Here is a 14,329-nt window from a genome sequence, read left to right on the forward strand (position 1 = left end):
TAAGACCAGATTTCCATGAAAACCCAGCTGAAACCAGTTGAAAGTACAGTAGCGGTTGACGGTGACATTCCCTTTGGCCTCACTGTTTGAACCTGTTGCCTGACTCTAAGGAATTCTATTCTGCTTGCTGTCTTTGGACCCTTGGCGTATCTCCATATCTGATGTAAAATGCACTAGAAATACAAAGTCCTATTGTTCAATGAGACAAAACAGACAGGGAAGTCATATTTTTTCAGGTGACATGATGAAACCATAAGTACAAAAATCTTAGAGAAAAGGGACTATTCCAATGTTTCCTTTCCAAGCATTTCTGAAACCAGCTTATTCATATGTTTGGGCATATGATGTCTTGGTGTCCTTGTTAAAAGGGACATTTAGAAAATGTTTTGGCTGTTAGAGGATATTATTTTGGATGGTCACATCTAAGTAGAAATAAAATTATTGTTGTATTATACTCTCCCAAGTGCTTAGTATAGTGTTTTGCCCTCAATAAGCATTCAATAAATATGAATCAATGAATGAACGAGATTAGCTACCCAACAAATTGCCCCGGGAAAGCTTTCAGATGAAAATTATTAAATTGGAAGTAGTTTTACACTTTTTAAATCTAAAATCCCTTCAGGTTTCTTAGCAATTGTGTATTTAGTTCATGTATAGTTTTCCTTTAATTAACTGGTTTGATCTTTTGAGAACTTTCCAGTCGTCGGTAAGCTTTTGTTGGCTTTGCATTCATCACTGTTAGATTTTTTTCCTTTGCAGGTTCGTGGCCAGTGCCATTCTCAGTCCAGTTCCAGGACAAGCTATTCTTCTGCATAACGAGCTATCTTCCGAACAACGGTAAAGAATGAGAGTGCCAAACATAAATGAACAGGTGCCATTTACTGAGTCAACATTACAAAGTGAATGCTGTAAATGTGCATGAATCTGCATAACGTACTGTGCGTGACAAACTCAGAACTGAATAATTATAACCCTGAATATTTGAACATCACAGTTCTAAAAGGCATCTTCATTTAAAACAGATATTTCATTTTCCCCCTTTCTTCTCCTCCCAGGAAGAATGAACAAAGTATAAGTCCTTGACAAAACCGTAAGTCAAATTCTGAGGAAAATGGGGTTCTTTCCAGAGGATCCAATAGGGCAAAGTATGCATATTGAATAAATTCCTCTAATTGAATTTGGAATTTCTCTTTGGGGTTCTGAATTCTGTGATTCTTTCCTTGCCAAGAGGGACAAGGAGAGAGTGGAGGTCTGAAATTCAGTTTGAGCCCCAGGCAGCACCTACAGGTAACGGGACCACTGACTGCCTGGATACTCCCAGGGACTTCTGCCCTAGGGATACCTGAACAGAAACAGTTAAAAAATAAACTTTTGTCTTAGAAATAGCCATTCCTTATAGCCATGGGTAAGAATTCACTCCCTTTGTGGGCAGGCTAAATGTCCACCATGTCTGTTATATTGGACTCTCCCAAGAGCTTAGTACATTACTCTGCACACAGTAAGCACTCAATAAATATGATTGTTTTTAATGGTATTTAAGTGTTTACTACATACCAGGCATTGTTCTAAGTGCTGGGGTAGCTTGGGGTAGGTTGGACACACATGGAGCTCACAATCTTAATCCCCATTTTACATATGAGGTAACTGAGGCCCAGAGAAGTGACTTGCCCAAAATCACATAGTAGACAAGTGATGGATCTAGGATTAGAAACCAGGTCTTTCTGACTCCCAGGCCTGTGCTCTAACCACTTGACCATTATTCTTCTCAAATGCTCAATTGATAATCATGCAGTGTAAACCCAAACAAATGTCTGGTCTTTTGTATGAGTATATCATTTTCATTATTTCTGTTCAAATTTGTGTTGTTCCTGTCTTTCTCAGCAATTCTGCTTTTGATTTCATTTGTAACTCTCGCAGTGTTTTGGAAAATGTAAGTAAATTAATGAGTACTAGCCATTGACTATGCCAGGTAAGTGGGAAACAATGATTATCGCAAGTATTTTATAATCACTGTATAGCTGGGGCCGAGGTCATTAAAAACATCTTTGGTCTCAAAGCTGATAATTAATTATCTTGGTGAAGTCACGGCTTCAAAATGGAAAGAGAAAACAACGTTTGGTTGTTCTACAAAATGGGGCCCTGAGGAAGGGCAGTAAGGCAGAGGCCCAACTGGAGGTGGGGCACTCGTGACTTTTCTTGATGAAGTTTTCTGCAACATAGGAAAGGAAGTGACTGCTAGAGGGTCAGGCACCTCCGTCCATTGTGATCAGGTTCATGTTTGGTCGACGCTAACAAAAATGCAGTGAGGCAGACAGGAAACGGCAGGGACTGTCTCTATCTGTTGCCGACTTGTTCATCCCAAGCGCTTAGTACAGTGCTCTGCACATAGTAAGCGCTCAATAAATACTATTGAATGAATGAATGAGTGACCCACCTAGCCCTACTGTGAATACCTCACCAGTTTGCCAGCTTCGAATGGAATCATTATCCCTGAGCCACCGAAAGCAGGCCGTGCTGCTGTTCTCACAGTGGCTGGCGACCTCCCAGCCTGCCTTGCCTCCGGTCCCTCGAAGCCCCAGTAGCTTCAGAGGACCATCCCACGAGCCTCAACAACCTCCTGTCTTCCCACAGGTCCCGGCAACCTCACCAAGATGTAACCCGGCCCGGAATCATTTAGCCTACTGGAGGCAGCCTGCTCCTGTTCCCTATGGCTGTACTTTCTGCCCGTGACACCCAACCTCTTCTGTTCTCTGGGACCCTTGCAAATGGAAAGCAGAAAGAGGGGAGGTTCCCCGCTACCAACACTGCCTTGAGTCTGGTAAGTTTGGGGAACGAATTACTGCAAGTTCTGAACAGTTACCCTGTATCTATGATAAGGGAGAGGGTGGACACTTGTGTGCTTCTCCAACTTTGTGCAAGAAGTGGTGGGAAATCAGAGCTCCCGGTCTATCCCGGGAGCTGTGGATAGACCACAGACCTGGCAGGAAGAGAAATCCCTGGGGACAGATGGTTCTGAGAAACTTTCCTCGTGGTATCTGTGGTTTTAAAAAATAGCGCTGACTTCCTCCTCATACTTCATCAGGGTGAATGAACTACTGCATGAGTGAGTGACAGTGTGTGACTTTATGAGTAGGATGATTTTACTCTAGTCACAGATCTGTACTTTATGGAATTCAGACTTTGGTTTCCTCACCTGGCGTTCCCTGGGTTCTGGGTTCATACTTTCATGCTTTAAATACAAAAGTTCCCTACAAGATTAAAAGCTGTACAGGAAATTTATTGAACATTTTATACAAATATGTGCCTGCTGCACAACAATAAATTAAAACAACAGAGGCAGAACAGGTCCCCATCCATTCATAGTCCTCAAATTTCCTCTCATCTTGTGCCTTTAAGAGAGTCAAGTTCCTTTTTAATTCCTCGCTCCTCCAGGAGCCTCAAGATGCTTGATCGTTGCTTCTGCATGCCAGGAAGAAACAGACTGATGGGTTCCACAGAAATGGCAAATGATGATAAGGATTCTAGGTGGTATTGGAGGGGTGGTTTAACGACCGGACAGTAGACATAAAATCGTCTAGAAATTCAGCAAAGTTTTTTTCCTCAAACTCTTCACATTTTTTGCATCCTAATTCTTTTGTGCTCTAAAAAAAGAAAGGGATAGAGAGGAAATTAAACATAGGAGCTGAGGAGCTGAGATGTTTAAGACTTCTCCACCCCTAAATCAATTGTATTTATTGAGCACTTGTGCAGAGCACTGTACCAAGTGCCTGGGACAGTATAACATGAAATGTCACGTTCCCTGGCTGAGTCAATCAGATTCATTGAGTGCTTACTGTGCGCAGAGCACTGTACTAAGTGCTGAGGAGACAATATAACAGACATTCCCTGCCCATAATGTTGTGGGCAGCGAATGTGCCTATCAACTCTGTTGTATTACACTCTCCCAAGTGCTTAGTATAGTGCTCTGCACATAGTAAGCACTCAAATATGATTGATCGAGCAGCCCTGAGGACATAGCCTGTGCTTGGGAAAGTACAAGGAAACAGTATTTCTGACTCCTGCCCTTCCAGAGCTTACAATCTAGTCCTGCTACTGGCTGGGAGGAAACAGTTTTGCCTCCAAGAGAAGACAGGCTACTTTAGATTTAGCCCTGCAGGGTCCAATTACTGATCTTCTCCTTCCTCCCTCTACCTACTCACACTTTCCAGGAATTCCCCTTGAGGGAATATTACAGGGGGTCTTTTGCAGAACTTTTTTTGCAAGTTTTCTCTTTATGTGGGGGTAATGTAGAGAAGTGGCATAATTCAAGTGAGTCAATTTTCACATTCTTTAAAGTATTCTACAGTCATCAACTTACGTATGATTGTTTTCCCCATTAAACCGAGCCCTCCTCAAGGGCAGGGACTGGGTCCTCTGCCATCTTTGATATTTCTGTGCTCTTTCCCCACCCCTGGTAAGTGCTCAGGTTAGAGGTGTGCCTTTGACCTCTGATGAGCAATCAGACTGGGGTCATTGACGGCTGAGGAGAAAGACCGTTCTTATGCTAATTAGACTCGTAATTCTCTAAGATCAAGGATCATGTCTGCTAATTCAATCGTACTCTCCCAAGCTCTTAATACAGCACCTTAATTCAGTGCCCTGATTACAGCAGGCTTTCAGTAATATTATTGATTGACTCTAGAACATCTGGGGCAAGTGAAGAATTACATTTCTCAGCAAGCTTCAGAATTGCATTGACAGGGGTTTGCAATCAGGGAAAGGGAAGGGGAGGCAGAGGTCACACCCCAGGGTCGATCCAGCTCTGGCACAAAAGTCACCCCCACTTTTCAGCAGTTGGGCGACAGAAGAAAGCAGGTGAAGGCTCTGGGAAAGTTGTCCTAGCCCTCTCCTAAACTGCCAGAAGTCTTGTCTCTTATTCATTTGTTCAGCCATATTTACCGAGCACTTACCGTGTGCAGAGCACTATACTAAATGCTTATTTCTGGTTCTGCCACACGACTCCCCCGGGTCTCATTTTTTCCTTCTTTAAAATTTGTAGAACCAATGCGTAATATTTATGTGCTTATTCAGTGCAGAGAGCACTGTACTAAATGTGTGAAGAGGAATCTTTGGGGAGCCAACTCAGCTCTATCTAGTGACCCTTGTTATCAGGACTCTGCTTTGGATGGTTCCGCTCCTGCTTTGAGTCCTCGACCTTTGTCAAATGAGCCCGGCTGAACTGAGTCTTACCGTTTTAGATGATAAGGTGCTATTTGCAGTGATGATGACGTTCCATACTGTTCTGTTAAGAGTTTTGTCATCGGATTCGTGCAAAATTACATGCAGCTCGAGGAGAAAGCATCTCATCACAGTTAGTTTGCAATTTGGCTAAAAGAAATCAAAATATTTCCATAATCTGTTAATTTGAATGCAATTTTATCCATACACATTTTGTAAGTAAGGCCCCTTGAGGCCTTCCCCAATTAAGCCCTCTATCCCCAACTCCCTCTACCTTCTGCATTGCCCTTCTACTTGGATCTATACCTTTTAAGCACTTGCTATTCACCCCTCCCTCAGCCCCACAGCATTTACAGACATACCTATAATTTATTTTACTATCTGTCTCCCCCTGGGCAGGGGCAGGGATGTATCTACGAACCTCGTTGTAGCTTACTCTCCCCAACACTTAATACAGTGCTCTGCCCACAGTAACTGTTCAATAAATAGCACTGACTGATTGAAAGGAAATGTTTTGGGAAATCTAGGATTAATTCCCATTGCCCCACTAATCATCCACAGGACTAAACATTTTTGGTTGTTTATTCTGTTTTTCATAATGACATTTGTGCTATTACCTATTTTATCGTTGTTCTTCCTCATCCCTGTAGTTGTACCTTTTGGCCTGGGTTCTTCCCAGATAAGGAGCTTTAAGGGGATAGAGACTGTATTTACTGCTCTTAATGTACACTCTCAAGCACTTAGTACATGGTAGGTACTCAAATATCAGCGACTGATTGATAGAAAGCTGGGGCGGGGGAGTGCTAGAGGTTTGGGGCATCATTCTGATTAGGTCAGTCCTCCCCTAAAAGGAAGGTACCAATAGCCAGTTTGTGCTATTAAATGAGCTCCAGCAATTCATCAGGTATAATATGCATAAATGTTTTATATTAATAATAGTGGTATTTAAGTGCTTACTATATGCTAAACACTGGAGTAGGTACGATACAATCAGATCAGCCCCAATTCATTCAATCGTATTTATTGAGCGCTTACTGTGTGCAGAGCACTGTACTAATCATTTGGGAGAGTACGATACAACAATAAACAGATTACCTGCCCGCAATGAGCTAATTGCAGAACCACACGGGGCTCAGCATCTACGGGGAGAGATAAAGGATATTTAATCCCCAGTTTACAGATAAGTAAACTGAGGCACAGAAAAGTTAACTGACTTGGCCAAAGTCCTGTAGCATGCAAATGGCAGTGCTGGGATGAGAACCCAGGCCGCCCAGGCCTCTGTTTTATTCACTAGGCCCTGCTGTTTCTAGGCACTTTCAATCTTTTGGATTCGGGAGGTGGGCCCAGAGTGCAAGGCTGGAGTTATGATTTCTCATGGAACAAATACCTTGCTGGAAACCTGGCTTCAGGTTCTTTAGGATCCCCAAGCTGCTAGACTTTGGGGCAAATGCTATATCTTGCTTTTGTCGGTCTTGGGATGAAAGCCAGGCCAATGGAGGCCCAAGGATGAGTCTCCATGGACAAGTTTATCTATTAATTCCTACCCTTCAACTCCACCCTGGTCTCAATTTTCCAGAGAGTCAAATCAAAAGTGGTTTTGATCTAGAAGTTCTATTACACTCCCCAAATCTGGTTTACCAGCTCAAGGGGTATTTTAGGGCCTTAAAGGGTCCAGAGGATGGGCTGATGCAGAATCAGCCCTAGGGGACCAAAGCCCTGTTTGTTTCTAATCATCAACAATCTCTCAATTGGACAGGGACTGCAGGAGTGTCCAAGGATTTTTTCATTAAGGGGGCTGGAAATCTCTTGGGAGAACTTTAGGCTTGAGATAAGGTCTTCCAACTCTACTGTATTTTAAATCTCCCAAGCACTTAGCACAATGCTCTGCACAAAGAAAGCACTCAACAATCAACCAATTCTCCCCTAGGAAGATTCCCCTATCTGATTAATCTTGTTTTCTCTCTCTTCTGTGTCACCTAGGCAATTGATTCTGAATAACCTGCAAGGTCTTCGGTACTCACCTTACCCCCAAAACACTTATGTATTATCCTTATACTGTATAGCTTCCCTTACTTGTAATTTACTGTCACTCTCCCCTATTAGACTGTAGGCACTTTCCTATGTGTCAAGGACAGTGCTGAGTGCTGGGATTGATTTACAGATTTACAGATCTGTCAAAATCCCTGTTTCACACAGTCTCAAACAGGAGGGAGAACATGCATTTTATGCCCATTTTACAGAGGAGAAAATTGAGAGGTTAAGTGACTTGCTTAAGGCAGTAATGATAATGACAATAATAATCCTGGAATTTAAGTGCTTAATTGTGTGTCAAACAGTGTATTAAGAACTGAAGAAGAGACAAGATAATCAGGTTGGGCACAGTCCCTGTTCCTCCTAGTCTAAGTTTTAAAAAAAAAATTGTGGTATTTGTTAAGCGCTTACTATGTGCCAAGCACTGTTCTAAGCGTTGGGGTAGATACAGGGTCATCAGGTTGTCCCACATGGGGCTCACAGTTTTAAACCCCATTTTACAGATGAGGTACCTGAGGCACAGAGAAGTTAAGTGACTTGCCCAAGATCACAGAGCAGACAAGTGGCGGAGCCGGAATTAGAACCCACGTCCTCTGACTCCCAAGCCTGTGCTCAAGGTATCATTTCTCATTTTACAGATGAGGAAGCGGAGGCAGAACAAAGTTAAGTGACTTGCCCAACTTCACGCAATGGGCAAGTAGCAGAACCAGAACTAGAACCCAGGTGTCGCGCAAACCAGTCCTTTGCTTTTTCCACTAGACCACACTGCTTCCTATTTGTCTGCTCTTCCACCCAGCCGAAAGTAGTCTGGATTGAGATCCTTCAAATCCAAATCTCTCCAAAAGAACAAAATTTTTAACAAAAGCCTCCTGCTCCTGGGGTCCCAGCAACAATTCAAAGCTGAAATCTAAATCATTACAGATAAAAGCTGAAAATGCGCTTTTCAGATTTTTACCAGGAATTCATTTGTCTGGGTGCTTACCTGCCCTTTATCAGTGTACAACATGGCATCGATATCAATAAACTGAAAGAAAATAATTAGAATAATGTAACATCAGGGTTTGGTTTAAAGAAGGCAAGTTTTACCTCAGTGGAGGGACGGGGCAAGGGGATCTAATCTCTGTGATGAGATAGTCACGGGAGTGGAAGGAAGTGAGTTCTTTGCATAAGAAAACTTTCAGTGAACGGCAGACACGCTGAAAATTCAACTTTAAAGGCATAAATTTGGAAAGCAGATAAAGACATTTCATTTTTTATCTGCTGGGTTTTGAAGGCCCATAAATGATTTCCCCCAAACCAACACCTTGACTATTTAAATGCCACACACAACCCGTGAGTCCCACGGCACTTACACATACGTAGCTAAACTTATAAATATAGAGTCATCTACTCTACTGCTTCCCCATCTGTAATTTATTTTCATGTCTCTCTCCCCAACTAGACCATAAGTTCTTTAAGGTCAGGGATTGTGTCTACCAACGCTCCCAAGCACTTAATACAGTGCTCTGCACACAGTAAGCGCTCAATAAGTATCAGTGATTGACCTGAGGACTGATGAAATTCTGATACTCCCAACTTACTTTAGTCATATTTTTAATCAGTTCCAAATCATCTATGACAGGCTGCCAGGTACCATTATCTCTACTGCCTTCTGTTTTGGTCAGACACACACTGATGCAGCTGAAATAAAACCAAATGACACATGATAAAATATGCATTACAGTCGGTGCTGGTCATCCAGTAGCAGGGCATGAACTGGAATTTATTGCAGCAGCTGAAGGCATTAAAATGATTCTGTGGGTATGTGTAGTGGTGCCATCTTTGACCAGGAAAGCCAACTCCAATGGAGTCACACCTGGGTCTTGAGCTTGAAGCGAGGGGGGTCCTGTGACTGTAAATCCCCAACCCCAAGTTACATTGTTTTCAACCCCAAACTCCCCTCTCCCTGGGGTTTCATGGCAGCTCTTCGACTGGTTAGCAGCTGTGATCAACACTGAATGGTGGAACCAGGAAGAAATTCCAACTGATTTGGCATTTAGCAGCAGTGCAGTCTAATGGAAAGAGCACGGGCCTGCGAATCAGAGACCTGAGTTCTAATCCCAGTTCCGCCACTCGTGGGCTATGTGACCTTGGCAAGTCACTTAACGTCCCCGTGCCTCAGTTCATCTGTGAGCCCTAAGTGGTACAGAGACTGTCCAACCTGATTAGCTTATATCTACCCCAGCACTCGATGTATGCTTGCATTAAAAATACCATTAAAAACAGATTTTTTAAAAAGTGGTTCTACATCTAATCCTGGCCCTGAAAACCTAGGGCCGTGGGGCGGGGGAGGCGTTTGCATACACATGTGTGCACATACTCATTGTTCAACTAGCATACTAACGGCCTCCTTGGCCATTTTCCAACTGCCAGAGTGCCAAAAGCAACCAGACAAGTTTCTACGCCAAACAATGTTACTCGACATTGTTCGATCTTACCAGGAAGTTGGACAGATAGTACTTTTGGAGCGATTTTCTACCTCTGAAATTTCCTGTCCCACAATACCAGGCACGAAAGCGGGAGCTCTGAATGCGCAAGTGAGGCCAGGAGCTACAGACAGGGCTTGATGCTTGACAAACGGGACAGGGTTTTGGAGAGTGAAAGGAGAAAGAGCTACAGGATTCGGAGCAAAAAAAGCAGACTGAAGTTAAGAGGCCGCAGCAGAGCCCACATAAGTGAAGGTGGAGAGGGAATATTGGGATATGGGGAAGTAAAATGCAAGACTGGCCCTAGGAGGTGGAGTTTTCTCAGTGGATAGTTTAAGCCCTATACAGAGAGGCATGGAATCCGCAAAGCTGGGAAACTGATTCATTTTGCAAACTTCCAGACTGACCTGATGGGAATGTCTGAAATCCACAAAGTCCAGACTGTCCTCATCTGCAGTTCCTGAAGTATCATAGAACCCCCAATCCACAGGCCCCAAACCTTTTTTTTTTTAAAAAAAAATAGTATTTGTTAAGAGCTTACTATGTACCAGGACCTGCTTTAAGTCCCACATGGGGCTCTCACCGTCTTAATCCCCATTTTACAGATGAGATAACTGAGGCAAAGCAAAGTGAAGTGACTGGCCCAAGGCTGCACAGCAGACGTGTCTAAGCTGGAATCAGAACCCTGGGTCCCTCTGCTTCCAGGCCTGTGCTCTATCCACTAGACCACACTGCTTCTCCTAACTTTCCATCTAGTTTAGTCCAAGTCACTGAATACAATGGAGACACCACCAGAATGGAGAAGCAAAAATACTAGCACTGAAATACGATTTGAGAGGCTAAAGATATAATTACCTAAGAATGAAGAAATGAATGCCAGTCTTATTATTTAATAAGCTGAAAAAATGGCTGTGGAGGATCAGGCATAGGTAGCACGGCATGCAAGTACTTCCCAGACAAGTTTTCTGAAAGATATAATTGGGGGGAAAAAAAAATGTTACTCAAGTAGTTCAATCAGACAGCACTTCATAGCATTTTCTAAATATAAAATAAATGTATTTCCATTAGTGTTCTTGAAGTTATAAATACACAAACCAACGTGACTTTGTTAGGATGCCCTAACACACGATTCACATACGGCCTACACTAATGGGCCAAGGTAAAGCAGTACCAAGCAAGTCTAGGTCAAAAACAAACGCAGAAACAGGGCTATAGCTCACTTTTGCACAACTGATGCCAGTATGACCAACAGAGAGCTCCATAGGCAGGGAATGTGTCTTCCAAGTCTGTCATATTGTACTCTCCCAAGAGCTTAGCACAGTGCTCTGCACATAGTAAGTGCTCAACAAATGCCATTGATTTTTGGATTGATTGACACCAGCAAGCAGCCATGACTTTATGACATCCTTAGTAACAGGAAGGGAATGATATAAAAAGGAAATCTTGCCCTTCCCTCTCCATCCCAACCACTAACGTGCTGAAGCAAGCACTTATCATTTGCTGCTACATCAGCCTCCTCACTGCCCTCCCCATCTCCTCTCTCGCCCCCACTCCAGTCCACCCTTCACTCAGCTGGCTGGATCATTTTCCTAAAAATATGTTCATCCCATCTCTCTGCACTCCTGAGATGCCTCCGACAGTTGGTCATCCATCTCCCCATCAAACAGGAATTCCTTACCATGTGTTTTAAGACACTCAATCAGCTCTCCTTCCCCCATCACCTTAACTCACTGATCTACTACAATCCAGCCTGCACACTTTGCTCCACTGATGCCAGCCTACTCACTGTCCCTCCCTCTCATCTATCTCTGAACCCCACATGGGACTGGGACTGTGTCCAACCCCATTTGCTTGCATCCACCCCAGTGCTTAATATATGCCTGGCATATAGTAAGCGCTTAACAAATACCACACTTACTATTATTATTATTACTCTTGCTGCCAAACCCTTGCCCACATCCTCCCTCTGCTCTGTAGCTCCCTCCCTTTTTATATCAGTCAGGTCACCACTCTTCTTACCTTCAAAGCCATCCCAAAGTCTTATCTTCTCTAAGAGGCCTTTCCTGACTATTCATTTCCTCCTCCTCTCTCTGTCTCTTATGTCACCTACACACTTGGATTAATACCCTTTCAATACTTGATATTCACCATTCCCTCAGCCCACACCACTTATGTACATATCCTTTATGATGATGATGATGGTATTAAGTGCTTACTATGTGCCAGGCAGTGTATTAAGCACTGAATAGTAATTGCGGTATCTGTTAAGCGCTTATTATCGGCCAGACACTGTACTAAGCTCTGGGGTGGATACAAGCAAATTGGGTTGGACACAATCCCTGTCCCACATGGGGCTCACAGCCTGAGCCCCCATTTTACACATAAGAGAACTATGGCACGGAGAAGTTAGGTGACTTACCCAAGGCCACAGAGCAGACAAGTGTGAATCTGGGTTAAGAACCCACGACCTTCTGATACCCAGGCCCATTTGCGATCCACTATCCCACTTTATAACCTGCCATTTCCCCATCTGTATTTATTTTGGACACAGTCCCAGTCCCATGTGGGGTTCACAGATAGATGAGAGGGAGGGACAGTGAGTAGGCTGTAAATTTATCAATTTACCTGTCTCCCCCTCTAGACTGTAAGCTCACCGTGGGCAGGGAACATGTCTACTGACTCTGTTTTGAACTCTCTCCCACGTTCTTAGTACAGTGGCCTGCACACAGCAAGCACCAAATAAATACCGATGATTGATTGAAATGGAAATTTCAGATTGTCAAGCTGAATGAGTGGACTGGAATGAGTTTATAAGATTTGAAAGTAAGACGTTAGGCTAAGAACAAGGAAATGGGGATTTACTAAACTTGTTGAAAATAGCTCCAGGGATGATTTTGATATATAACTTTCTTGGAAAAGTTGCTGTCTGCTTTTGAGACTAGGTATTGTCCATCACTTACTTGCATGCAGGGAGAAAGTGCACAGATTAATTAGTTGAGAAGCCAACCGGTTAATTTGTAGTACAGTTTTACATTACAATTAAAATGTGCCAGAGGCATATTCAATTTCCAGGGCAGTAGGTATATTTCAGAGCAGTAAGGAAAAGCCATTCCCTTCACATATTCTCCCATCTCTCTTGGCCCTGGAACCTCCTTGAAGAAGGGAGGGTGAGAAGGCTGAATTTGTTTTGTTTTTAGACCACATGAACAAAAGACAGTTGTTTGTACAGAGGGAGACTGATGGGTTTACTTTCGGGACAGGACCACTCACTTTTGGTATATGAAAGCAACGTAGGCATACTCTCACAGGCTAGAAACAACTTCAGGCCGGTCTACAGTGGCAAACTGGGAAAGAGCCCAGGCTTGGGAGTCAGAGGTCATGGGTTCGAATCCCGGCTCTGCCACTTGGCAGCTGTGTGACTGCGGGCAAGTCACTTCACTTCTCTGTGCCTCAGTTACCTCATCTGTAAAATGGGGATTAAGACTGTGAGCCTCATGTGGGACACCCTGATTACCCTGTATCTACCCCAGTGCTTAGAACAGTGCTCTGCACATAGTAAGGGCTTAACAAATACCAATATTATTATTATTATTATTACAGGTAAACCAAGCAAAAATCAAACCTGTGGAAACTGAAATTTCAGAATTTCACAATCCTTGTGTAGCTATCCATAATTCATTCATGTATATTACCATCTGACTTCCCCTCTAGACTAAGCTTAGTACAGTGCCTGGCCCAAAGTAAGCACTTAATAAATCTGCTGCCAAACTATACATTCCAAGCGCTTAGTACAGTGCTCTGCACTTAGTAAGCACTCAATAAATATGATTGAGTGAATGAGATCAGTGCTACAGGCTTGGGCTTGGGCCCCCAAGACTGATCTCTTGTTTAAATGGGGCTCTAACAAAGCAGAGGATATTTCCAGTTTTCAGCCTACACGACATCTAGTCTATGGATAAACAGCCTCCTCCCTGCTTGCGGACTTTCAATCCAGCATTTTTTCCGAACATTAAAATATGTCTATAATTACATTAAATTAGCTCTTCAATAACGTTCCATATGAATATGTATTTCCCCCCAAATTAATCTACTAATCCAAGAGTTGCAGTATTTTTCCATGTTATGAACATTTTGTCATAAATCGTTGTTCTAGCGACTTGGTATCCATTATGCAACCTAATGAAAACCCATCTGGAAAATCACACCCAATATCATCTCGGAGACATGTAAATACTTCATTTGCAAAACCTGCTTCCCTAATTTTGGAAGCTTAATTGTTTTCAACTGGGAGGTTGGTTCCTCTGCCCCCACATGTAGTTTGGATTGAAAGATGAAAAGAAAAGTTACCATATCCATTTTTCCTTGTTCTTTAGGAAAAATAGGAAAAGATCTGTCTGCTCCTTTCTAATTCACCATAATAGTAATGGTATTTGCTAAGTGCTTACTATGTTCCAGGCACTGTACTAAGCTCTTGGGTGTGTACATATACAAGATAATGGTCAGACACAGTTTCTATACTACAAGGGGTTCATAATCTAAGTAGGAAAGAGAACAGAAATACATGAATCCCTACTTTACAGATGAGGAAACTGAGGCCCAGAGAAATTAAGTGACTT

The 14,329-nt window shown here is 43.0% G+C and overlaps 1 protein-coding gene across 3 annotated transcripts in view; it reads right to left on the reverse strand.

The window, feature by feature from the left end:
* Positions 1-3,256: 3,256 nt before the first annotated feature.
* The window catches only part of IL15 (interleukin 15), a 69,007-nt gene continuing 57,934 nt past the window's right edge, over positions 3,257-14,329 (reverse strand). For all 3 annotated transcript variants that reach the window (XM_007668424.3, XM_029076858.2, XM_029076860.2), the window contains exons 3-7: positions 10,569-10,678; positions 8,829-8,928; positions 8,231-8,272; positions 5,230-5,367; positions 3,257-3,641 (exon numbers count right to left, since the gene is read on the reverse strand). In XM_007668424.3, the coding sequence (XP_007666614.1) occupies positions 3,522-3,641; positions 5,230-5,367; positions 8,231-8,272; positions 8,829-8,928; positions 10,569-10,678 (510 nt within the window). In that variant the 3' untranslated portion in view covers positions 3,257-3,521. The remainder of the gene's footprint in view (positions 3,642-5,229; positions 5,368-8,230; positions 8,273-8,828; positions 8,929-10,568; positions 10,679-14,329) is intronic.

Source organism: Ornithorhynchus anatinus, chromosome 12 (genome assembly GCF_004115215.2).
Source record: "Ornithorhynchus anatinus isolate Pmale09 chromosome 12, mOrnAna1.pri.v4, whole genome shotgun sequence".
Taxonomy (NCBI): domain Eukaryota; kingdom Metazoa; phylum Chordata; class Mammalia; order Monotremata; family Ornithorhynchidae; genus Ornithorhynchus; species Ornithorhynchus anatinus.